Source organism: Engystomops pustulosus, chromosome 7 (assembly GCF_040894005.1).
Source record: "Engystomops pustulosus chromosome 7, aEngPut4.maternal, whole genome shotgun sequence".
In the NCBI taxonomy this organism is placed as follows: domain Eukaryota; kingdom Metazoa; phylum Chordata; class Amphibia; order Anura; family Leptodactylidae; genus Engystomops; species Engystomops pustulosus.
The window spans coordinates 10,534,438-10,559,818 of record NC_092417.1 but is presented as its reverse complement, the minus strand read 5'-3'; the positions used below and the strand labels follow the sequence as shown (position 1 = coordinate 10,559,818).

General features: G+C 49.1%; 1 protein-coding gene across 2 annotated transcripts in view; it reads right to left on the bottom strand.

Moving 5' to 3' along the window:
• The window catches only part of LOC140069228 (low affinity immunoglobulin gamma Fc region receptor III-B-like), a 52,155-nt gene that overhangs the window by 10,523 nt on the left and 16,251 nt on the right, over positions 1-25,381 (bottom strand). For both annotated transcript variants that reach the window (XM_072114687.1, XM_072114688.1), the window contains exons 2-3: positions 677-934; positions 331-600 (exon numbers count right to left, since the gene is read on the bottom strand). In XM_072114687.1, the coding sequence (XP_071970788.1) occupies positions 331-600; positions 677-934 (528 nt within the window). The remainder of the gene's footprint in view (positions 1-330; positions 601-676; positions 935-25,381) is intronic.

Genomic DNA, 25,381 nt, shown 5'->3' with positions numbered 1-25,381 from the left:
GGCTGGAAGAAGCTGCCATGGTGCTATCGGATAAGGACGATTTAAATCTGACTAGATAACAGATGTGTGAGGCTTAATACAAGACATGACATATCAGTAGTAGAGAGGCTGGAGGTAGGGCATGCACATTGTAGGATACAATACATCATCTATATACCACTACACTAGTACACAGTATACAAACATGTAAGGCAACATCCATCATAGTCAGAGCAATGTAAAAGAGTTAGGAACAATAATCCATCTTTCTGCTGTCACCACTAGGGGGCACTAGCTGTCTTCAGGATAAAATAAGAAAAGCACACTACATTTTTTTAACCATTGACTTACCTGGCTGTACTGAGATGGAAGTATTTGCGGAGTAAGTATGATACGTAAGATCACTATGATGTAGTAATACTTGAGTACATCTATACGTCCCGGACGCCCCTCCATCTATCGCATCCATATGGAACTCCGGGTCACTGACCGAGAACTTTATCTCTTTATCTTCCTTGTAAAATGTTGTGTTTGTTCCATTGAATCCATATGCAGAGTGACATCTCAGAGTCAGGGGGTCTCCTTCATAGATAGCTGGGGGTCTCTGCAGGATGAGGTATTCTGTAATAACAACATGATAGGACATCACCTCTCAGTATAACTATAGGACATAACTAGGGGGAGGAGGACCTTGTACCTTGACTTGCAGTCAGAGTGACAGGAGGACTGAGGTTCTTAGTGCTGGTCCCACACTGATAATTTCCTACATGTTCTTCTTGGACATGGTCGATCCTGAAGCTTTGCTGATCTCTACCCATCGGTTCCCCATCTTTATACCAGTAATATTTCCGCTCCTCCTGGGCAGGAGATCCAACATCACATGTTATGGTCACCGGATCCTGGTATATGACTTCTCTCCAGATGGGTGTGAGGGTCACCACAGGTCTGACCCCTCCTACAAAGAGAAAGGGCAAAAGAAGGGGGTCATTCTGAACTTTGGTTCCCAGGTCTATATCATGAAATTCTACACTCGATGTATAAATATCTGTACATTTCCTGGTGATAATCTGGTCGTAATCTTCCTGACCACATTTCTCCCTTCACCCCTCCAACCATTTCTCTCCTTTCCCTTCTTCTCCGTTGCACATTCTCTCTTCTTCCCTCTGTAAATCTTCCTCCATCTTCGTTCTTCTCTCTATCCTCCTCTCACACTTCTCTCCTTCTCTGGGTCTCTCTCCATCCGCTCTCTGTGTATTACCTTCCCTCTATATACAGTATATTATCTGCAATCTGCGGATGAGGTGTAGTGCAGCCCCAGGAGGTGATCACACACTGAACTACACCTATCCCCTTATTTACAGTCATAGACCTTATTACCCCCTCACTACCCTATGTCACCACCAGCAGTGCTCTTATTACCCCCTCACTACCCTATGTCACCACCAGCAGTGCTCTTATTACCCCCTCACTACCCTATGTCACCACCAGCAGTGCTCTTATTACCCCCTCACTACCCTATGTCACCACCAGCAGCGCTCTAATTACCCCCTCACTATCCTATGTCACCACTAGCATTGCTCTTATTACCCCCTCACTACCCTATGTCACCACTAGCAGTGCTCTTATTACCCCCTCACTATCCTATGTCACCACCAGCAGTGCTCTTATTACCCCCTCACTATCCTATGTCACCACTAGCAGTGCTCTTATTACCCCCTCACTATCCTATGTCACCACCAGCAGCGCTCTTATTACCCTCTCACTACCCTATGTCACCACTAGCAGTGCTCTTATTACCCCCTCACTATCCTATGTCACCACCAGCAGTGCTCTTATTACCCCCTCACTATCCTATGTCACCACTAGCAGTGCTCTTATTACCCCCTCACTACCCTATGTCACCACTAGCAGTGCTCTTATTACCCCCTCACTACCCTATGTCACCACTAGCAGTGCTCTTATTACCCCCTCACTATCCTATGTCACCACTAGCAGTGCTCTTATTACCCCCTCACTATCCTATGTCACCACCAGCAGTGCTCTTATTACCCCCTCACTACCCTATGTCACCACTAGCAGTGCTCTTATTACCTCCTCACTACCCTATGTCACCACTAGCAGTGCTCTTATTACCCCCTCACTACCCTATGTCACCACTAGCAGTGCTCTTATTACCCCCTCACTATCCTATGTCACCACTAGCAGCGCTCTTATTACCCCCTCACTACCCTATGTCACCACCAGCAGTGCTCTTATTACCCCCTCACTACCCTATGTCAACACTAGCAGTGCTCTTATTACCCCCTCACTATCCTATGTCACCACTAGCATTGCTCTTATTACCCCCTCACTACCCTATGTCACCACCCGCAGTGCTCTTATTACCCCCTCACTATCCTATGTCACCACTAGCAGTGCTCTTATTACCCCCTCACTATCCTATGTCACCACTAGCAGTGCTCTTATTACCCCCTCACTACCCTATGTCAACACTAGCAGTGCTCTTATTACCCCCTCACTACCCTATGTCACCACTAGCAGTGCTCTTATTACCCCCTCACTACCCTATGTCACCACTAGCAGTGCTCTTATTACCCCCTCACTACCCTATGTCACCACTAGCAGTGCTCTTATTACCCCCTCACTATCCTATGTCACCACCAGCAGTGCTCTTATTACCCCCTCACTATCCTATGTCACCACTAGCATTGCTCTTATTACCCCCTCACTACCCTATGTCACCACCAGCAGTGCTCTTATTACCCCCTCACTACCCTATGTCACCACTAGCAGCGCTCTTATTACCCCCTCACTACCCTATGTCACCACCAGCAGTGCTCTAATTACCCCCTCACTACCCTATGTCACCACCAGCAGTGCTCTTATTACCCCCTCACTACCCTATGTCACCACTAGCAGCGCTCTTATTACCCCCTCACTACCCTATGTCACCACCAGCAGTGCTCTAATTACCCCCTCACTATCCTATGTCACCACCAGCAGCGCTCTAATTACCCCCTCACTACCCTATGTCACCACCAGCAGTGCTCTAATTACCCCCTCACTATCCTATGTCACCACCAGCAGTGCTCTTATTACCCCCTCACTACCCTATGTCACCACTAGCAGTGCTCTTATTACCCCCTCACTATCCTATGTCACCACTAGCAGTGCTCTTATTACCCCCTCACTATCCTATGTCACCACTAGCAGTGCTCTTATTACCCCCTCACTACTCCATGTCACCACTAGCAGCGCTCTTATTACCCCCTCACTACCCTATGTCACCACCAGCAGTGCTCTTATTACCCCCTCACTACCCTATGTCACCACTAGCAGTGCTCTTATTACCCCATCACTACCCTCTGTCACCACCAGCAGTGCTCTTATTACCCCCTCACTACCCTATGTCACCACTAGCAGTGCTCTTATTACCCCCTCACTACCCTATGTCACCACTAGCAGTGCTCTTATTACCCCCTCACTACTCCATGTCACCACTAGCAGTGCTCTTATTACCCCCTCACTATCCTATGTCACCACTAGCAGTGCTCTTTTTACCCCCTATGTAACCACCAGCAGCGCTCTAATTACCCCCTCACTATCCTATGTCACCACTAGTAGTGCTCTTATTACCCCCTCACTATCCTATGTCACCACTAGCAGCGCTCTTATTACCCCCTCACTATCCTATGTCACCACTAGCAGTGCTCTTATTACCCCCTCACTACCCTATGTCACCACCAGCAGCGCTCTAATTACCCCCTCACTATCCTATGTCACCACTAGCAGTGCTCTTATTACCCCCTCACTACCCTATGTCACCACCAGCAGTGCTCTTATTACCCCCTCACTATCCTATGTCACCACTAGCAGTGCTCTTATTACCCCCTCACTATCCTATGTCACCACTAGCAGCGCTCTTATTACCCCCTCACTATCCTATGTCACCACTAGCAGTGCTCTTATTACCCCCTCACTACCCTATGTCACCACTAGCAGCGCTCTTATTTCCCCATCACTACCCTATGTCACCACTAGCAGTGCTCTTATTACCCCCTCACTATCCTATGTCACCACTAGCAGTGCTCTTATTACCCCCTCACTATCCTATGTCACCACTAGCAGTGCTCTTATTACCCCCTCACTATCCTATGTCACCACTAGCAGTGCTCTTATTACCCCCTCACTACCCTATGTCACCACTAGCAGTGCTCTTATTACCCCCTCACTACTCTATGTCACCACTAGCAGTGCTCTTATTACCCTCTCACTACTCTATGTCACCACTAGCAGTGCTCTTATTACCCCCTCACTATCCTATATCACCACTAGCAGTGCTCTTATTACCCCCTCACTACTCCATGTCACCACCAGCAGTGCTCTTATTACCCCCTCACTATCCTATGTCACCACTAGCAGTGCTCTTATTACCCCCTCACTACCCTATGGCACCACTAGCAGTGCTCTTATTACCCCCTCACTATCCTATGTCACCACCAGCAGTGCTCTTATTACCCCCTCACTACCCTATGTCACCACCAGCAGTGCTCTTATTACCCCCTCACTACCCTATGTCACCACTAGCAGTGCTCTTATTACCCCCTCACTACTCCATGTCACCACTAGCAGTGCTCTTATTACCCCCTCACTACTCTATGTCACCACTAGCAGTGCTCTTATTACCCCCTCACTACCCTATGTCACCACCAGCAGCGCTCTTATTACCCCCTCACTACTCCATGTCACCACTAGCAGCGCTCTAATTACCCCCTCACTACCCTATGTCACCACCAGCAGTGCTCTTATTACCCCCTCACTACCCTATGTCACCACCAGCAGCGCTCTTATTACCCCCTCACTACTCCATGTCACCACTAGCAGTGCTCTTATTACCCCCTCACTACCCTATGTCACCACTAGCAGTGCTCTTATTACCCCCTCACTACTCTATGTCACCACTAGCAGTGCTCTTATTACCCTCTCACTACTCTATGTCACCACTAGCAGTGCTCTTATTACCCCCTCACTATCCTATATCACCACTAGCAGTGCTCTTATTACCCCCTCACTACTCCATGTCACCACCAGCAGTGCTCTTATTACCCCCTCACTATCCTATGTCACCACTAGCAGTGCTCTTATTACCCCCTCACTACCCTATGGCACCACTAGCAGTGCTCTTATTACCCCCTCACTATCCTATGTCACCACCAGCAGTGCTCTTATTACCCCCTCACTACCCTATGTCACCACTAGCAGTGCTCTTATTACCCCCTCACTACCCTATGTCACCACTAGCAGTGCTCTTATTACCCCCTCACTACTCCATGTCACCACTAGCAGTGCTCTTATTACCCCCTCACTACTCTATGTCACCACTAGCAGTGCTCTTATTACCCCCTCACTACCCTATGTCACCACCAGCAGCGCTCTTATTACCCCCTCACTACTCCATGTCACCACTAGCAGTGCTCTTATTACCCCCTCACTATCCTATGTCACCACTAGCAGTGCTCTTATTACCCCCTCACTATCCTATGTCACCACTAGCAGCGCTCTTATTACCCCCTCACTACTCTATGTCACCACTAGCAGTGCTCTTATTACCCCCTCACTACCCTATGTCACCACCAGCAGTGCTCTTATTACCCCCTCACTATCCTATGTCACCACTAGCAGTGCTCTTATTACCCCCTCACTACTCTATGTCACCACTAGCAGTGCTCTTATTACCTCCTCACTACTCTATGTCACCACCAGCAGCGCTCTTATTACCCCCTCACTACCCTATGTCACCACCAGCAGTGCTCTTATTACCCCCTCACTACTCTATGTCACCACTAGCAGTGCTCTTATTACCCCCTCACTACTCTATGTCACCACTAGCAGTGCTCTTATTACCCCCTCACTACCCTATGTCACCACCAGCAGTGCTCTTATTACCCCCTCACTATCCTATGTCACCACTAGCAGTGCTCTTATTACCCCCTCACTACTCTATGTCACCACTAGTAGTGCTCTTATTACCCCCTCACTACTCTATGTCACCACCAGCAGCGCTCTTATTACCCCCTCACTACCCTATGTCACCACTAGCAGTGCTCTTATTACCCCCTCACTACCCTATGTCACCACTAGCAGCGCTCTTATTACCCCCTCACTACTCTATGTCACCACTAGCAGTGCTCTTATTACCCCCTCACTACTCCATGTCACCACTAGCAGTGCTCTTATTACCCCCTCACTATCCTATGTCACCACTAGCAGTGCTCTTATTACCCCCTCACTATCCTATATCACCACTAGCAGCGCTCTTATTACCCCCTCACTACCCTATGTCACCACTACCAGTGCTCTTATTACCCCCTCACTACCCTATGTCACCACCAGCAGTGCTCTTATTACCCCCTCACTACCCTATGTCACCACTAGCAGTGCTCTTATTACCCCCTCACTACTCTATGTCACCACTAGCAGTGCTCTTATTACCCCCTCACTACCCTATGTCACCACCAGCAGTGCTCTTATTACCCCCTCACTACTCTATGTCACCACTAGCAGTGCTCTTATTACCCCCTCACTATCCTATGTCACCACTAGCAGTGCTCTTATTACCCCCTCACTACCCTATGTCACCACCAGCAGTGCTCTTATTTCCCCATCACTACCCTATGTCACCACTAGCAGTGCTCTAATTACCCCCTCACTACCCTATGTCACCACTAGCAGTGCTCTTATTACCCCCTCACTACTCCATGTCACCACTAGCAGTGCTCTTATTACCCCCTCACTACCCTATGTCACCACTAGCAGTGCTCTTATTACCCCCTCACTACCCTATGTCACCACTAGCAGCGCTCTTATTACCCCCTCACTACCCTATGTCACCACCAGCAGTGCTCTTATTACCCCCTCACTACCCTATGTCACCACTAGCAGTGCTCTTATTACCCCCTCACTACCCTATGTCACCACTAGCAGTGCTCTTATTACCCCCTCACTATCCTATGTCACCACTAGCAGTGCTCTTATTACCCCCTCACTATCCTATGTCACCACCAGCAGTGCTCTTATTACCCCCTCACTACTCTATGTCACCACTAGCAGTGCTCTTATTACCCCCTCACTACTCTATGTCACCACTAGCAGTGCTCTTATTACCCCCTCACTACCCTATGTCACCACTAGCAGTGCTCTTATTACCCCCTCACTACTCTATGTCACCACTAGCAGTGCTCTTATTACCTCCTCACTATCCTATGTCACCACTAGCAGTGCTCTTATTACCCCCTCACTATCCTATGTCACCACTAGCAGTGCTCTTATTACCCCCTCACTATCCTATGTCACCACCAGCAGTGCTATTATTACCCCCTCACTATCCTATGTCACCACTAGCAGTGCTCTTATTACCCCCTCACTATCCTATGTCACCACCAGCAGTGCTCTTATTACCCCCTCACTACTCTATGTCACCACTAGCAGTGCTCTTATTACCCCCTCACTACTCCATGTCACCACTAGCAGTGCTCTTATTACCCCCTCACTATCCTATGTCACCACTAGCAGTGCTCTTATTACCCCCTCACTACCCTATGTCACCACTAGCAGTGCTCTTATTACCCCCTCACTATCCTATGTCACCACTAGGAGTGCTCTTATTACCCCCTCACTATCCTATGTCACCACTAGCAGTGCTCTTATTACCCCCTCACTATCCTATGTCACCACTAGTAGTGCTCTTATTACCACCTCACTATCCTATGTCACCACTAGTAGTGCTCTTATTACCCCCTCACTATCCTATGTCACCACTAGCAGTGCTCTTATTACCCCCTGTGTCACCAATACCCTATGTCACCACTAGCAGTGCTCTTATTACCCCCTCACTACTCTATGTCACCACTAGCAGTGCTCTTATTACCCCCTCACTATCCTATGTCACCACTAGCAGTGCTCTTATTACCCCCTCACTACCCTATGTCACCACTAGCAGTGCTCTTATTACCCCCTCACTACTCTATGTCACCACTAGCAGTGCTCTTATTACCCCCTCACTACTCTATGTCACCACTAGCAGTGCTCTTAATACCTCCTCACTACTCTATGTCACCACTAGCAGTGCTCTAATTACCCCTCACTACCCTATGTCACCACTAGCAGTGCTCTTATTACCCCCTCACTACTCTATGTCACCACTAGCAGTGCTCTAATTACCCCCTCACTACCCTATGTCACCACCATCAGTGCTCTTATTACCTCCTCACTACTCTATGTCACCACTAGCAGTGCTCTAATTACCCCTCACTACCCTATGTCACCACTAGCAGTGCTCTTATTACCCCCTCACTACCCTATGTCACCACTAGCAGCGCTCTAATTACCCCCTCACTACTCCATGTCACCACCAGCAGTGCTCTTATTACCCTCTCACTACCCTATGTCACCACTAGCAGTGCTCTTATTACCCCCTCACTACCCTATGTCACCACCAGCAGTGCTCTTATTACCCCCTCACTATCCTATGTCACCACTAGCAGTGCTCTTATTACCCCCTCACTACTCCATGTCACCACCAGCAGTGCTCTTATTACCCCCTCACTACCCTATGTCACCACTAGCAGCGCTCTTATTACCCCCTCACTATCCCATGTCACCACTAGCAGTGCTCTTATTACCCCCTCACTACTCCATGTCACCACTAGCAGTGCTCTTATTACCCCCTCACTACTCCATGTCACCACTAGCAGTGCTCTTATTACCCCCTCACTACTCCATGTCACCACTAGCAGTGCTCTTATTACCCCCTCACTACCCTATGTCACCACCAGCAGTGCTCTTATTACCCCCTCACTACCCTATGTAACCACTAGCAGTGCTCTTATTACCCCCTCACTACCCTATGTCACCACCAGCAGTGCTCTTATTACCCCCTCACTACCCTATGTCACCACTAGCAGTGCTCTTATTACCCCCTCACTACTCTATGTCACCACTAGCAGTGCTCTTATTACCCCCTCACTACCCTATGTCACCACTAGCAGTGCTCTTATTACCCCCTCACTACCCTATGTCACCACCAGCAGTGCTCTTATTACCCCCTCACTATCCTATGTCACCACTAGCAGTGCTCTTATTACCCCCTCACTACCCTATGTCACCACTAGCAGCGCTCTAATTACCCCCTCACTATCCTATGTCACCACTAGCAGTGCTCTTATTACCCCCTCACTATCCTATGTCACCACTAGCAGTGCTCTTATTACCCCCTCACTATCCTATGTCACCACTAGCAGTGCTCTAATTACCCCCTCACTATCCTATGTCACCACTAGCAGTGCTCTTATTACCCCCTCACTACCCTATGTCACCACTAGCAGTGCTCTTATTACCCCCTCACTACCCTATGTCACCACTAGCAGTGCTCTTATTACCCCCTCACTACCCTATGTCACCACTAGCAGCGCTCTTATTACCCCCTCACTACTCCATGTCACCACTAGCAGTGCTCTTATTACCCCCTCACTACTCTGTGACCACCAGCAGTGCTCTTATTACCCCCTCACTACTCCATGTCACCACTAGCAGTGCTCTTATTACCCCCTCACTACTCTATGTGACCACCAGCAGTGCTCTTATTACCCCCTCACTACTCTATGTCACCACTAGCAGTGCTCTTATTACCCCCTCACTACCCTATGTCACCACTAGCAGTGCTCTTATTACCCCCTCACTATCCTATGTCACCACTAGCAGTGCTCTTATTACCCCCTCACTACCCTATGTCACCACTAGCAGCGCTCTTATTACCCCCTCACTACTCTATGTCACCACTAGCAGTGCTCTTATTACCCCCTCACTATCCTATGTCACCACCAGCAGTGCTCTTATTACCCCCTCACTACCCTATGTCACCACTAGCAGTGCTCTAATTACCCCCTCACTATCCTATGTCACCACTAGCAGTGCTCTTATTACCCCCTCACTACTCCATGTCACCACTAGCAGCGCTCTTATTACCCCCTCACTACCCTATGTCACCACCAGCAGTGCTCTTATTACCCCCTCACTACCCGATGTCACCACTAGCAGTGCTCTTATTACCCCCTCACTACTCCATGTCACCACTAGCAGTGCTCTTATTACCCCCTCACTATCCTATGTCACCACTAGCAGTGCTCTTATTACCCCCTCACTATCCTATGTCACCACTAGCAGTGCTCTAATTACCCCCTCACTATCCTATGTCACCACTAGCAGTGCTCTTATTACCCCCTCACTACTCCATGTCACCACTAGCAGCGCTCTTATTACCCCCTCACTATCCTATGTCACCACTAGCAGTGCTCTTATTACCCCCTCACTATCCTATGTCACCACTAGCAGTGCTCTTATTACCCACTCACTACCCTATGTCACCACCAGCAGCGCTCTTATTACCCCCTCACTATCCTATGTCACCACTAGCAGTGCTCTTATTACCCCCTCACTATCCTATGTCACCACTAGCACTGCTCTTATTACCCCCTCACTACCCTATGTCACCACTAGCAGTGCTCTTATTACCCCCTCACTACCCTATGTCACCACCAGCAGTGCTCTTATTACCCCCTCACTATCCTATGTCACCACTAGCAGCGCTCTTATTACCCCCTCACTATCCTATGTCACCACCAGCAGTGCTCTTATTACCCCCTCACTATCCTATGTCACCACTAGCAGCGCTCTAATTACCCCCTCACTACCCTATGTCACCACTAGCAGTGCTCTTATTACCCCCTCACTATCCTATGTCACCAATAGCAGTGCTCTTATTACCCCCTCACTATCCTATGTCACCACTAGCAGTGCTCTTATTACCCCCTCACTACTCCATGTCACCACTAGCAGTGCTCTTATTACCCCCTCACTACCCTATGTCACCACCAGCAGTGCTCTTATTACCCCCTCACTATCCTATGTCACCACTAGCAGTGCTCTAATTACCCCTCACTACCCTATGTCACCACCAGCAGTGCTCTTATTACCCCCTCACTATCCTATGTCACCACTAGCAGTGCTCTAATTACCCCTCACTACCCTATGTCACCAATAGCAGTGCTCTTATTACCCCCTCACTATCCTATGTCACCACTAGCAGTGCTCTAATTACCCCCTCACTATCCTATGTCACCACCAGCAGTGCTCTTATTACCCCCTCACTACTCCATGTCACCACTAGCAGTGCTCTAATTACCCCCTCACTATCCTATGTCACCACTAGCAGTGCTCTTATTACCCCCTCACTACCCTATGTCACCACTAGCAGTGCTCTTATTACCCCCTCACTACCCTATGTCACCACTAGCAGTGCTCTTATTACCCCCTCACTACCCTATGTCACCACTAGCAGCGCTCTTATTACCCCCTCACTACTCCATGTCACCACTAGCAGTGCTCTTATTACCCCCTCACTACTCTGTGACCACCAGCAGTGCTCTTATTACCCCCTCACTACTCCATGTCACCACTAGCAGTGCTCTTATTACCCCCTCACTACTCTATGTGACCACCAGCAGTGCTCTTATTACCCCCTCACTATCCTATGTCACCACTAGCAGTGCTCTTATTACCCCCTCACTACCCTATGTCACCACTAGCAGTGCTCTTATTACCTCCTCACTACCCTATGTCACCACCAGCAGTGCTCTTATTACCCCCTCACTACTCTATGTCACCACTAGCAGTGCTCTTATTACCCCCTCACTACCCTATGTCACCACTAGCAGTGCTCTTATTACCCCCTCACTATCCTATGTCACCACTAGCAGTGCTCTTATTACCCCCTCACTACCCTATGTCACCACTAGCAGCGCTCTTATTACCCCCTCACTACTCTATGTCACCACTAGCAGTGCTCTTATTACCCCCTCACTATCCTATGTCACCACCAGCAGCGCTCTAATTACCCCCTCACTATCCTATGTCACCACTAGCAGTGCTCTTATTACCCCCTCACTACCCTATGTCACCACTAGCAGCGCTCTTATTACCCCCTCACTATCCTATGTCACCACTAGCAGTGCTCTTATTACCTCCTCACTACCCTATGTCACCACCAGCAGTGCTCTTATTACCCCCTCACTACTCTATGTCACCACTAGCAGTGCTCTTATTACCCCCTCACTACCCTATGTCACCACTAGCAGTGCTCTTATTACCCCCTCACTATCCTATGTCACCACTAGCAGTGCTCTTATTACCCCCTCACTACCCTATGTCACCACTAGCAGCGCTCTTATTACCCCCTCACTACTCTATGTCACCACTAGCAGTGCTCTTATTACCCCCTCACTATCCTATGTCACCACCAGCAGCGCTCTAATTACCCCCTCACTATCCTATGTCACCACTAGCAGTGCTCTTATTACCCCCTCACTACTCCATGTCACCACTAGCAGCGCTCTTATTACCCCCTCACTACCCTATGTCACCACCAGCAGTGCTCTTATTACCCCCTCACTACCCGATATCACCACTAGCAGTGCTCTTATTACCCCCTCACTACTCCATGTCACCACTAGCAGTGCTCTTATTACCCCCTCACTACCCTATGTCACCACTAGCAGTGCTCTTATTACCCCCTCACTATCCTATGTCACCACTAGCAGTGCTCTAATTACCCCCTCACTATCCTATGTCACCACTAGCAGTGCTCTTATTACCCCCTCACTACTCCATGTCACCACTAGCAGCGCTCTTATTACCCCCTCACTATCCTATGTCACCACTAGCAGTGCTCTTATTACCCCCTCACTATCCTATGTCACCACTAGCAGTGCTCTTATTACCCACTCACTACCCTATGTCACCACCAGCAGCGCTCTTATTACCCCCTCACTATCCTATGTCACCACTAGCAGTGCTCTTATTACCCCCTCACTATCCTATGTCACCACTAGCAGTGCTCTTATTACCCCCTCACTACCCTATGTCACCACTAGCAGTGCTCTTATTACCCCCTCACTACCCTATGTCACCACCAGCAGTGCTCTTATTACCCCCTCACTATCCTATGTCACCACTAGCAGCGCTCTTATTACCCCCTCACTATCCTATGTCACCACCAGCAGTGCTCTTATTACCCCCTCACTATCCTATGTCACCACTAGCAGCGCTCTAATTACCCCCTCACTACCCTATGTCACCACTAGCAGTGCTCTTATTACCCCCTCACTATCCTATGTCACCAATAGCAGTGCTCTTATTACCCCCTCACTATCCTATGTCACCACTAGCAGTGCTCTTATTACCCCCTCACTACTCCATGTCACCACTAGCAGTGCTCTTATTACCCCCTCACTACCCTATGTCACCACCAGCAGTGCTCTTATTACCCCCTCACTATCCTATGTCACCACTAGCAGTGCTCTTATTACCCCCTCACTACTCCATGTCACCACTAGCAGTGCTCTTATTACCCCCTCACTATCCTATGTCACCACTAGCAGTGCTCTTATTACCCCCTCACTATCCTATGTCACCACTAGCAGTGCTCTAATTACCCCTCACTACCCTATGTCACCACCAGCAGTGCTCTTATTACCCCCTCACTATCCTATGTCACCACTAGCAGTGCTCTAATTACCCCTCACTACCCTATGTCACCAATAGCAGTGCTCTTATTACCCCCTCACTATCCTATGTCACCACTAGCAGTGCTCTAATTACCCCCTCACTATCCTATGTCACCACCAGCAGTGCTCTTATTACCCCCTCACTACTCCATGTCACCACTAGCAGTGCTCTAATTACCCCCTCACTATCCTATGTCACCACTAGCAGTGCTCTTATTACCCCCTCACTACCCTATGTCACCACTAGCAGTGCTCTTATTACCCCCTCACTACCCTATGTCACCACTAGCAGTGCTCTTATTACCCCCTCACTACCCTATGTCACCACTAGCAGCGCTCTTATTACCCCCTCACTACTCCATGTCACCACTAGCAGTGCTCTTATTACCCCCTCACTACTCTGTGACCACCAGCAGTGCTCTTATTACCCCCTCACTACTCCATGTCACCACTAGCAGTGCTCTTATTACCCCCTCACTACTCTATGTGACCACCAGCAGTGCTCTTATTACCCCCTCACTACTCTATGTCACCACTAGCAGTGCTCTTATTACCCCCTCACTACCCTATGTCACCACTAGCAGTGCTCTTATTACCCCCTCACTATCCTATGTCACCACTAGCAGTGCTCTTATTACCCCCTTTACTACCCTATGTCACCACTAGCAGCGCTCTTATTACCCCCTCACTACTCTATGTCACCACTAGCAGTGCTCTTATTACCCCCTCACTATCCTATGTCACCACCAGCAGCGCTCTAATTACCCCCTCACTATCCTATGTCACCACTAGCAGTGCTCTTATTACCCCCTCACTACTCCATGTCACCACTAGCAGCGCTCTTATTACCCCCTCACTACCCTATGTCACCACCAGCAGTGCTCTTATTACCCCCTCACTACCCGATATCACCACTAGCAGTGCTCTTATTACCCCCTCACTACTCCATGTCACCACTAGCAGTGCTCTTATTACCCCCTCACTACCCTATGTCACCACTAGCAGTGCTCTTATTACCCCCTCACTATCCTATGTCACCACTAGCAGTGCTCTAATTACCCCCTCACTATCCTATGTCACCACTAGCAGTGCTCTTATTACCCCCTCACTACTCCATGTCACCACTAGCAGCGCTCTTATTACCCCCTCACTATCCTATGTCACCACTAGCAGTGCTCTTATTACCCCCTCACTATCCTATGTCACCACTAGCAGTGCTCTTATTACCCACTCACTACCCTATGTCACCACCAGCAGCGCTCTTATTACCCCCTCACTATCCTATGTCACCACTAGCAGTGCTCTTATTACCCCCTCACTATCCTATGTCACCACTAGCAGTGCTCTTATTACCCCCTCACTACCCTATGTCACCACTAGCAGTGCTCTTATTACCCCCTCACTACCCTATGTCACCACCAGCAGTGCTCTTATTACCCCCTCACTATCCTATGTCACCACTAGCAGCGCTCTTATTACCCCCTCACTATCCTATGTCACCACCAGCAGTGCTCTTATTACCCCCTCACTATCCTATGTCACCACTAGCAGCGCTCTAATTACCCCCTCACTACCCTATGTCACCACTAGCAGTGCTCTTATTACCCCCTCACTATCCTATGTCACCAATAGCAGTGCTCTTATTACCCCCTCACTACCCTATGTCACCACTAGCAGCGCTCTAATTACCCCCTCACTACCCTATGTCACCACCAGCAGCGCTCTTATTACCCCCTCACTATCCTATGTCACCACTAGCAGTGCTCTTATTACCCCCTCACTACTCCATGTCACCACTAGCAGTGCTCTTATTACCCCCTCACTACCCTATGTCACCACCAGCAGTGCTCTTATTACCCCCTCACTATCCTATGTCACCACTAGCAGTGCTCTAATTACCCCTCACTACCCTATGTCACCACTAGCAGTGCTCTTATTACCCCCTCACTATCCTATGTCACCACTAGCAGTGCTCTTATTACCCCCTCACTATCCTATGTCACCACTAGCAGTGCTCTTATTACCCCCTCACTACCCTATGTCACCACTAGCAGTGCTCTTATTACCCCCTCACTACCCTATGTCACCACTAGAAGTGCTCTTATTACCCCCTCACTACCCTATGTCACCACTAGCAGTGCTCTTATTACCCCCTCACTATCCTATGTCACCACTAGCAGTGCTCTTATTACCCCCTCACTACCCTATGTCACCACTAGCAGTGCTCTTATTACCCCCTCACTATCCTATGTCACCACTAGCAGTGCTCTTATTACCCCCTCACTATCCTATGTCACCACTAGCAGTGCTCTTATTACCCCCTCACTACCCTATGTCACCACTAGAAGTGCTCTTATTACCCCCTCACTACCCTATGTCACCACTAGCAGTGCTCTTATTACCCCCTCACTACTCTATGTCACCACTAGCAGTGCTCTTATTACCCCCTCACTACCCTATGTTACCACTAGCAGTGCTCTTATTACCCCCTCACTACCCTATGTCACCACTAGCAGTGCTCTAATTACCCCCTCACTACTCTATGTCACCACTAGCAGTGCTCTTATTACCCCCTCACTATCCTATATCACCACTAGCAGTGCTCTTATTACCCCCTCACTACTCCATGTCACCACCAGCAGTGCTCTTATTACCCCCTCACTATCCTATGTCACCACTAGCAGTGCTCTTATTACCCCCTCACTACCCTATGGCACCACTAGCAGTGCTCTTATTACCCCCTCACTATCCTATGTCACCACCAGCAGTGCTCTTATTACCCCCTCACTACCCTATGTCACCACCAGCAGTGCTCTTATTACCCCCTCACTACCCTATGTCACCACTAGCAGTGCTCTTATTACCCCCTCACTACTCCATGTCACCACTAGCAGTGCTCTTATTACCCCCTCACTACTCTATGTCACCACTAGCAGTGCTCTTATTACCCCCTCACTACCCTATGTCACCACCAGCAGTGCTCTTATTACCCCCTCACTACTCTATGTCACCACTAGCAGTGCTCTTATTACCCCCTCACTACCCTATGTCACCACCAGCAGTGCTCTTATTACCCCCTCACTATCCTATGTCACCACTAGCAGTGCTCTTATTACCCCCTCACTACTCTATGTCACCACTAGCAGTGCTCTTATTACCTCCTCACTACTCTATGTCACCACCAGCAGCGCTCTTATTACCCCCTCACTAGCCTATGTCACCACCAGCAGTGCTCTTATTACCCCCTCACTACTCTATGTCACCACTAGCAGTGCTCTTATTACCCCCTCACTACCCTATGTCACCACCAGCAGTGCTCTTATTACCCCCTCACTATCCTATGTCACCACTAGCAGTGCTCTTATTACCCCCTCACTACTCTATGTCACCACTAGCAGTGCTCTTATTACCCCCTCACTATCCTATGTCACCACTAGCAGTGCTCTTATTACCCCCTCACTATCCTATGTCACCACTAGCAGTGCTCTTATTACCTCCTCACTACTCTATGTCACCACCAGCAGCGCTCTTATTACCCCCTCACTACCCTATGTCACCACTAGCAGTGCTCTTATTACCCCCTCACTACCCTATGTCACCACTAGCAGCGCTCTTATTACCCCCTCACTACTCTATGTCACCACTAGCAGTGCTCTTATTACCCCCTCACTACTCCATGTCACCACTAGCAGTGCTCTTATTACCCCCTCACTATCCTATGTCACCACTAGCAGTGCTCTTATTACCCCCTCACTATCCTATATCACCACTAGCAGTGCTCTTATTACCCCCTCACTACTCCATGTCACCACCAGCAGTGCTCTTATTACCCCCTCACTATCCTATGTCACCACTAGCAGTGCTCTTATTACCCCCTCACTACCCTATGTCACCACTACCAGTGCTCTTATTACCCCCTCACTACCCTATGTCACCACCAGCAGTGCTCTTATTACCCCCTCACTACCCTATGTCACCACTAGCAGTGCTCTAATTACCCCTCACTACCCTATGTCACCACTAGCAGTGCTCTTATTACCCCCTCACTACTCTATGTCACCACTAGCAGTGCTCTTATTACCCCCTCACTACCCTATGTCACCACCAGCAGTGCTCTTATTACCCCCTCACTACTCTATGTCACCACTAGCAGTGCTCTTATTACCCCCTCACTATCCTATGTCACCACTAGCAGTGCTCTTATTACCCCCTCACTACCCTATGTCACCACCAGCAGTGCTCTTATTTCCCCATCACTACCCTATGTCACCACTAGCAGTGCTCTAATTACCCCCTCACTACCCTATGTCACCACTAGCAGTGCTCTTATTACCCCCTCACTACTCCATGTCACCACTAGCAGTGCTCTTATTACCCCCTCACTACCCTATGTCACCACTAGCAGTGCTCTTATTACCCCCTCACTACCCTATGTCACCACTAGCAGCGCTCTTATTACCCCCTCACTACCCTATGTCACCACCAGCAGTGCTCTTATTACCCCCTCACTACCCTATGTCACCACTAGCAGTGCTCTTATTACCCCCTCACTACCCTATGTCACCACTAGCAGTGCTCTTATTACCCCCTCACTACCCTATGTCACCACTAGCAGTGCTCTTATTACCCCCTCACTATCCTATGTCACCACTAGCAGTGCTCTTATTACCCCCTCACTATCCTATGTCACCACTAGCAGTGCTCTTATTACCCCCTCACTATCCTATGTCACCACCAGCAGTGCTCTTATTACCCCCTCACTACTCTATGTCACCACTAGCAGTGCTCTTATTACCCCCTCACTACTCTATGTCACCACTAGCAGTGCTCTTATTACCCCCTCACTACCCTATGTCACCACTAGCAGTGCTCTTATTACCCCCTCACTACTCTATGTCACCACTAGCAGTGCTCTTATTACCCCCTCACTACCCTATGTCACCACTAGCAGTGCTCTTATTACCCCCTCACTATCCTATGTCACCACTAGCAGTGCTCTTATTACCTCCTCACTATCCTATGTCACCACTAGCAGTGCTCTTATTACCCCCTCACTATCCTATGTCACCACTAGCAGTGCTCTTATTACCCCCTCACTATCCTATGTCACCACCAGCAGTGCTATTATTACCCCCTCACTATCCTATGTCACCACTAGCAGTGCTCTTATTACCCCCTCACTATCCTATGTCACCACCAGCAGTGCTCTTATTACCCCCTCACTACTCTATGTCACCACTAGCAGTGCTCTTATTACCCCCTCACTACTCCATGTCACCACTAGCAGTGCTCTTATTACCCCCTCACTATCCTATGTCACCACTAGCAGTGCTCTTATTACCCCCTCACTATCCTATGTCACCACTAGTAGTGCTCTTATTACCCCCTCACTATCCTATGTCACCACTAGTAGTGCTCTTATTACCCCCTCACTATCCTATGTCACCACTAGCAGTGCTCTTATTACCCCCTGTGTCACCAATACCCTATGTCACCACTAGCAGTGCTCTTATTACCCCCTCACTACTCTATGTCACCACTAGCAGTGCTCTTATTACCCCCTCACTATCCTATGTCACCACTAGCAGTGCTCTTATTACCCCCTCACTACCCTATGTCACCACTAGCAGTGCTCTTATTACCCCCTCACTACTCTATGTCACCACTAGCAGTGCTCTTATTACCCCCTCACTACTCTATGTCACCACTAGCAGTGCTCTTATTACCTCCTCACTACTCTATGTCACCACTAGCAGTGCTCTAATTACCCCTCACTACCCTATGTCACCACTAGCAGTGCTCTTATTACCCCCTCACTACTCTATGTCACCACTAGCAGTGCTCTAATTACCCCTCACTACCCTATGTCACCACCATCAGTGCTCTTATTACCTCCTCACTACTCTATGTCACCACTAGCAGTGCTCTAAATACCCCTCACTACCCTATGTCACCACTAGCAGTGCTCTTATTACCCCCTCACTACCCTATGTCACCACTAGCAGCGCTCTAATTACCCCCTCACTACTCCATGTCACCACCAGCAGTGCTCTTATTACCCCCTCACTACCCTATGTCACCACCAGCAGTGCTCTTATTACCCCCTCACTATCCTATGTCACCACTAGCAGTGCTCTTATTACCCCCTCACTACTCCATGTCACCACCAGCAGTGCTCTTATTACCCCCTCACTACCCTATGTCACCACTAGCAGCGCTCTTATTACCCCCTCACTATCCCATGTCACCACTAGCAGTGCTCTTATTACCCCCTCACTACTCCATGTCACCACTAGCAGTGCTCTTATTACCCCCTCACTACTCCATGTCACCACTAGCAGTGCTCTTATTACCCCCTCACTACTCCATGTCACCACTAGCAGTGCTCTTATTACCCCCTCACTACCCTATGTCACCACCAGCAGTGCTCTTATTACCCCCTCACTACCCTATGTCACCACTAGCAGTGCTCTTATTACCCCCTCACTACCCTATGTCACCACCAGCAGTGCTCTTATTACCCCCTCACTACCCTATGTCACCACTAGCAGTGCTCTTATTACCCCCTCACTACTCTATGTCACCACTAGCAGTGCTCTTATTACCCCCTCACTACCCTATGTTACCACTAGAAGTGCTCTTATTACCCCCTCACTACCCTATGTCACCACCAGCAGTGCTCTTATTACCCCCTCACTATCCTATGTCACCACCAGCAGTGCTCTTATTACCCCCTCACTATCCTATGTCACCACTAGCAGCGCTCTAATTACCCCCTCACTACCCTATGTCACCACTAGCAGTGCTCTTATTACCCCCTCACTATCCTATGTCACCAATAGCAGTGCTCTTATTACCCCCTCACTACCCTATGTCACCACTAGCAGCGCTCTAATTACCCCCTCACTACCCTATGTCACCACCAGCAGCGCTCTTATTACCCCCTCACTATCCTATGTCACCACTAGCAGTGCTCTTATTACCCCCTCACTACTCCATGTCACCACTAGCAGTGCTCTTATTACCCCCTCACTACCCTATGTCACCACCAGCAGTGCTCTTATTACCCCCTCACTATCCTATGTCACCACTAGCAGTGCTCTAATTACCCCTCACTACCCTATGTCACCACTAGCAGTGCTCTTATTACCCCCTCACTATCCTATGTCACCACTAGCAGTGCTCTTATTACCCCCTCACTATCCTATGTCACCACTAGCAGTGCTCTTATTACCCCCTCACTACCCTATGTCACCACTAGCAGTGCTCTTATTACCCCCTCACTACCCTATGTCACCACTAGAAGTGCTCTTATTACCCCCTCACTACCCTATGTCACCACTAGCAGTGCTCTTATTACCCCCTCACTATCCTATGTCACCACTAGCAGTGCTCTTATTACCCCCTCACTACCCTATGTCACCACTAGCAGTGCTCTTATTACCCCCTCACTATCCTATGTCACCACTAGCAGTGCTCTTATTACCCCCTCACTATCCTATGTCACCACTAGCAGTGCTCTTATTACCCCCTCACTACCCTATGTCACCACTAGAAGTGCTCTTATTACCCCCTCACTACCCTATGTCACCACTAGCAGTGCTCTTATTACCCCCTCACTACTCTATGTCACCACTAGCAGTGCTCTTATTACCCCCTCACTACCCTATGTTACCACTAGCAGTGCTCTTATTACCCCCTCACTACCCTATGTCACCACTAGCAGTGCTCTAATTACCCTCTCACTACTCTATGTCACCACTAGCAGTGCTCTTATTACCCCCTCACTATCCTATATCACCACTAGCAGTGCTCTTATTACCCCCTCACTACTCCATGTCACCACCAGCAGTGCTCTTATTACCCCCTCACTATCCTATGTCACCACTAGCAGTGCTCTTATTACCCCCTCACTACCCTATGGCACCACTAGCAGTGCTCTTATTACCCCCTCACTATCCTATGTCACCACCAGCAGTGCTCTTATTACCCCCTCACTACCCTATGTCACCACCAGCAGTGCTCTTATTACCCCCTCACTACCCTATGTCACCACTAGCAGTGCTCTTATTACCCCCTCACTACTCCATGTCACCACTAGCAGTGCTCTTATTACCCCCTCACTACTCTATGTCACCACTAGCAGTGCTCTTATTACCCCCTCACTACCCTATGTCACCACCAGCAGTGCTCTTATTACCCCCTCACTACTCTATGTCACCACTAGCAGTGCTCTTATTACCCCCTCACTACCCTATGTCACCACCAGCAGTGCTCTTATTACCCCCTCACTATCCTATGTCACCACTAGCAGTGCTCTTATTACCCCCTCACTACTCTATGTCACCACTAGCAGTGCTCTTATTACCTCCTCACTACTCTATGTCACCACCAGCAGCGCTCTTATTACCCCCTCACTACCCTATGTCACCACCAGCAGTGCTCTTATTACCCCCTCACTACTCTATGTCACCACTAGCAGTGCTCTTATTACCCCCTCACTACCCTATGTCACCACCAGCAGTGCTCTTATTACCCCCTCACTATCCTATGTCACCACTAGCAGTGCTCTTATTACCCCCTCACTACTCTATGTCACCACTAGCAGTGCTCTTATTACCTCCTCACTACTCTATGTCACCACCAGCAGCGCTCTTATTACCCCCTCACTACCCTATGTCACCACTAGCAGTGCTCTTATTACCCCCTCACTACCCTATGTCACCACTAGCAGCGCTCTTATTACCCCCTCACTACTCTATGTCACCACTAGCAGTGCTCTTATTACCCCCTCACTACTCCATGTCACCACTAGCAGTGCTCTTATTACCCCCTCACTATCCTATGTCACCACTAGCAGTGCTCTTATTACCCCCTCACTATCCTATATCACCACTAGCAGTGCTCTTATTACCCCCTCACTACTCCATGTCACCACCAGCAGTGCTCTTATTACCCCCTCACTATCCTATGTCACCACTAGCAGTGCTCTTATTACCCCCTCACTACCCTATGTCACCACTACCAGTGCTCTTATTACCCCCTCACTACCCTATGTCACCACCAGCAGTGCTCTTATTACCCCCTCACTACCCTATGTCACCACTAGCAGTGCTCTAATTACCCCTCACTACCCTATGTCACCACTAGCAGTGCTCTTATTACCCCCTCACTACTCTATGTCACCACTAGCAGTGCTCTTATTACCCCCTCACTACCCTATGTCACCACCAGCAGTGCTCTTATTACCCCCTCACTACTCTATGTCACCACTAGCAGTGCTCTTATTACCCCCTCACTATCCTATGTCACCACTAGCAGTGCTCTTATTACCCCCTCACTACCCTATGTCACCACCAGCAGTGCTCTTATTTCCCCATCACTACCCTATGTCACCACTAGCAGTGCTCTAATTACCCCCTCACTACCCTATGTCACCACTAGCAGTGCTCTTATTACCCCCTCACTACTCCATGTCACCACTAGCAGTGCTCTTATTACCCCCTCACTACCCTATGTCACCACTAGCAGTGCTCTTATTACCCCCTCACTACCCTATGTCACCACTAGCAGCGCTCTTATTACCCCCTCACTACCCTATGTCACCACCAGCAGTGCTCTTATTACCCCCTCACTACCCTATGTCACCACTAGCAGTGCTCTTATTACCCCCTCACTACCCTATGTCACCACTAGCAGTGCTCTTATTACCCCCTCACTACCCTATGTCACCACTAGCAGTGCTCTTATTACCCCCTCACTATCCTATGTCACCACTAGCAGTGCTCTTATTACCCCCTCACTATCCTATGTCACCACTAGCAGTGCTCTTATTACCCCCTCACTATCCTATGTCACCACCAGCAGTGCTCTTATTACCCCCTCACTACTCTATGTCACCACTAGCAGTGCTCTTATTACCCCCTCACTACTCTATGTCACCACTAGCAGTGCTCTTATTACCCCCTCACTACCCTATGTCACCACTAGCAGTGCTCTTATTACCCCCTCACTACTCTATGTCACCACTAGCAGTGCTCTTATTACCCCCTCACTACTCTATATCACCACTAGCAGTGCTCTTATTACCCCCTCACTACCCTATGTCACCACTAGCAGTGCTCTTATTACCCCCTCACTACCCTATGTCACCACTAGCAGTGCTCTTATTACCCCCTCACTACCCTATGTCACCACTAGCAGCGCTCTTATTACCCCCTCACTACTCCATGTCACCACTAGCAGTGCTCTTATTACCCCCTCACTACTCTGTGACCACCAGCAGTGCTCTTATTACCCCCTCACTACTCCATGTCACCACTAGCAGTGCTCTTATTACCCCCTCACTACTCTATGTGACCACCAGCAGTGCTCTTATTACCCCCTCACTATCCTATGTCACCACTAGCAGTGCTCTTATTACCCCCTCACTACCCTATGTCACCACTAGCAGTGCTCTTATTACCTCCTCACTACCCTATGTCACCACCAGCAGTGCTCTTATTACCCCCTCACTACTCTATGTCACCACTAGCAGTGCTCTTATTACCCCCTCACTACCCTATGTCACCACTAGCAGTGCTCTTATTACCCCCTCACTATCCTATGTCACCACTAGCAGTGCTCTTATTACCCCCTCACTACCCTATGTCACCACTAGCAGCGCTCTTATTACCCCCTCACTACTCTATGTCACCACTAGCAGTGCTCTTATTACCCCCTCACTATCCTATGTCACCACCAGCAGCGCTCTAATTACCCCCTCACTATCCTATGTCACCACTAGCAGTGCTCTTATTACCCCCTCACTACCCTATGTCACCACTAGCAGCGCTCTTATTACCCCCTCACTATCCTATGTCACCACTAGCAGTGCTCTTATTACCTCCTCACTACCCTATGTCACCACCAGCAGTGCTCTTATTACCCCCTCACTACTCTATGTCACCACTAGCAGTGCTCTTATTACCCCCTCACTACCCTATGTCACCACTAGCAGTGCTCTTATTACCCCCTCACTATCCTATGTCACCACTAGCAGTGCTCTTATTACCCCCTCACTACCCTATGTCACCACTAGCAGCGCTCTTATTACCCCCTCACTACTCTATGTCACCACTAGCAGTGCTCTTATTACCCCCTCACTATCCTATGTCACCACCAGCAGCGCTCTAATTACCCCCTCACTATCCTATGTCACCACTAGCAGTGCTCTTATTACCCCCTCACTACTCCATGTCACCACTAGCAGCGCTCTTATTACCCCCTCACTACCCTATGTCACCACCAGCAGTGCTCTTATTACCCCCTCACTACCCGATATCACCACTAGCAGTGCTCTTATTACCCCCTCACTACTCCATGTCACCACTAGCAGTGCTCTTATTACCCCCTCACTACCCTATGTCACCACTAGCAGTGCTCTTATTACCCCCTCACTATCCTATGTCACCACTAGCAGTGCTCTAATTACCCCCTCACTATCCTATGTCACCACTAGCAGTGCTCTTATTACCCCCTCACTACTCCATGTCACCACTAGCAGCGCTCTTATTACCCCCTCACTATCCTATGTCACCACTAGCAGTGCTCTTATTACCCCCTCACTATCCTATGTCACCACTAGCAGTGCTCTTATTACCCACTCACTACCCTATGTCACCACCAGCAGCGCTCTTATTACCCCCTCACTATCCTATGTCACCACTAGCAGTGCTCTTATTACCCCCTCACTATCCTATGTCACCACTAGCAGTGCTCTTATTACCCCCTCACTACCCTAT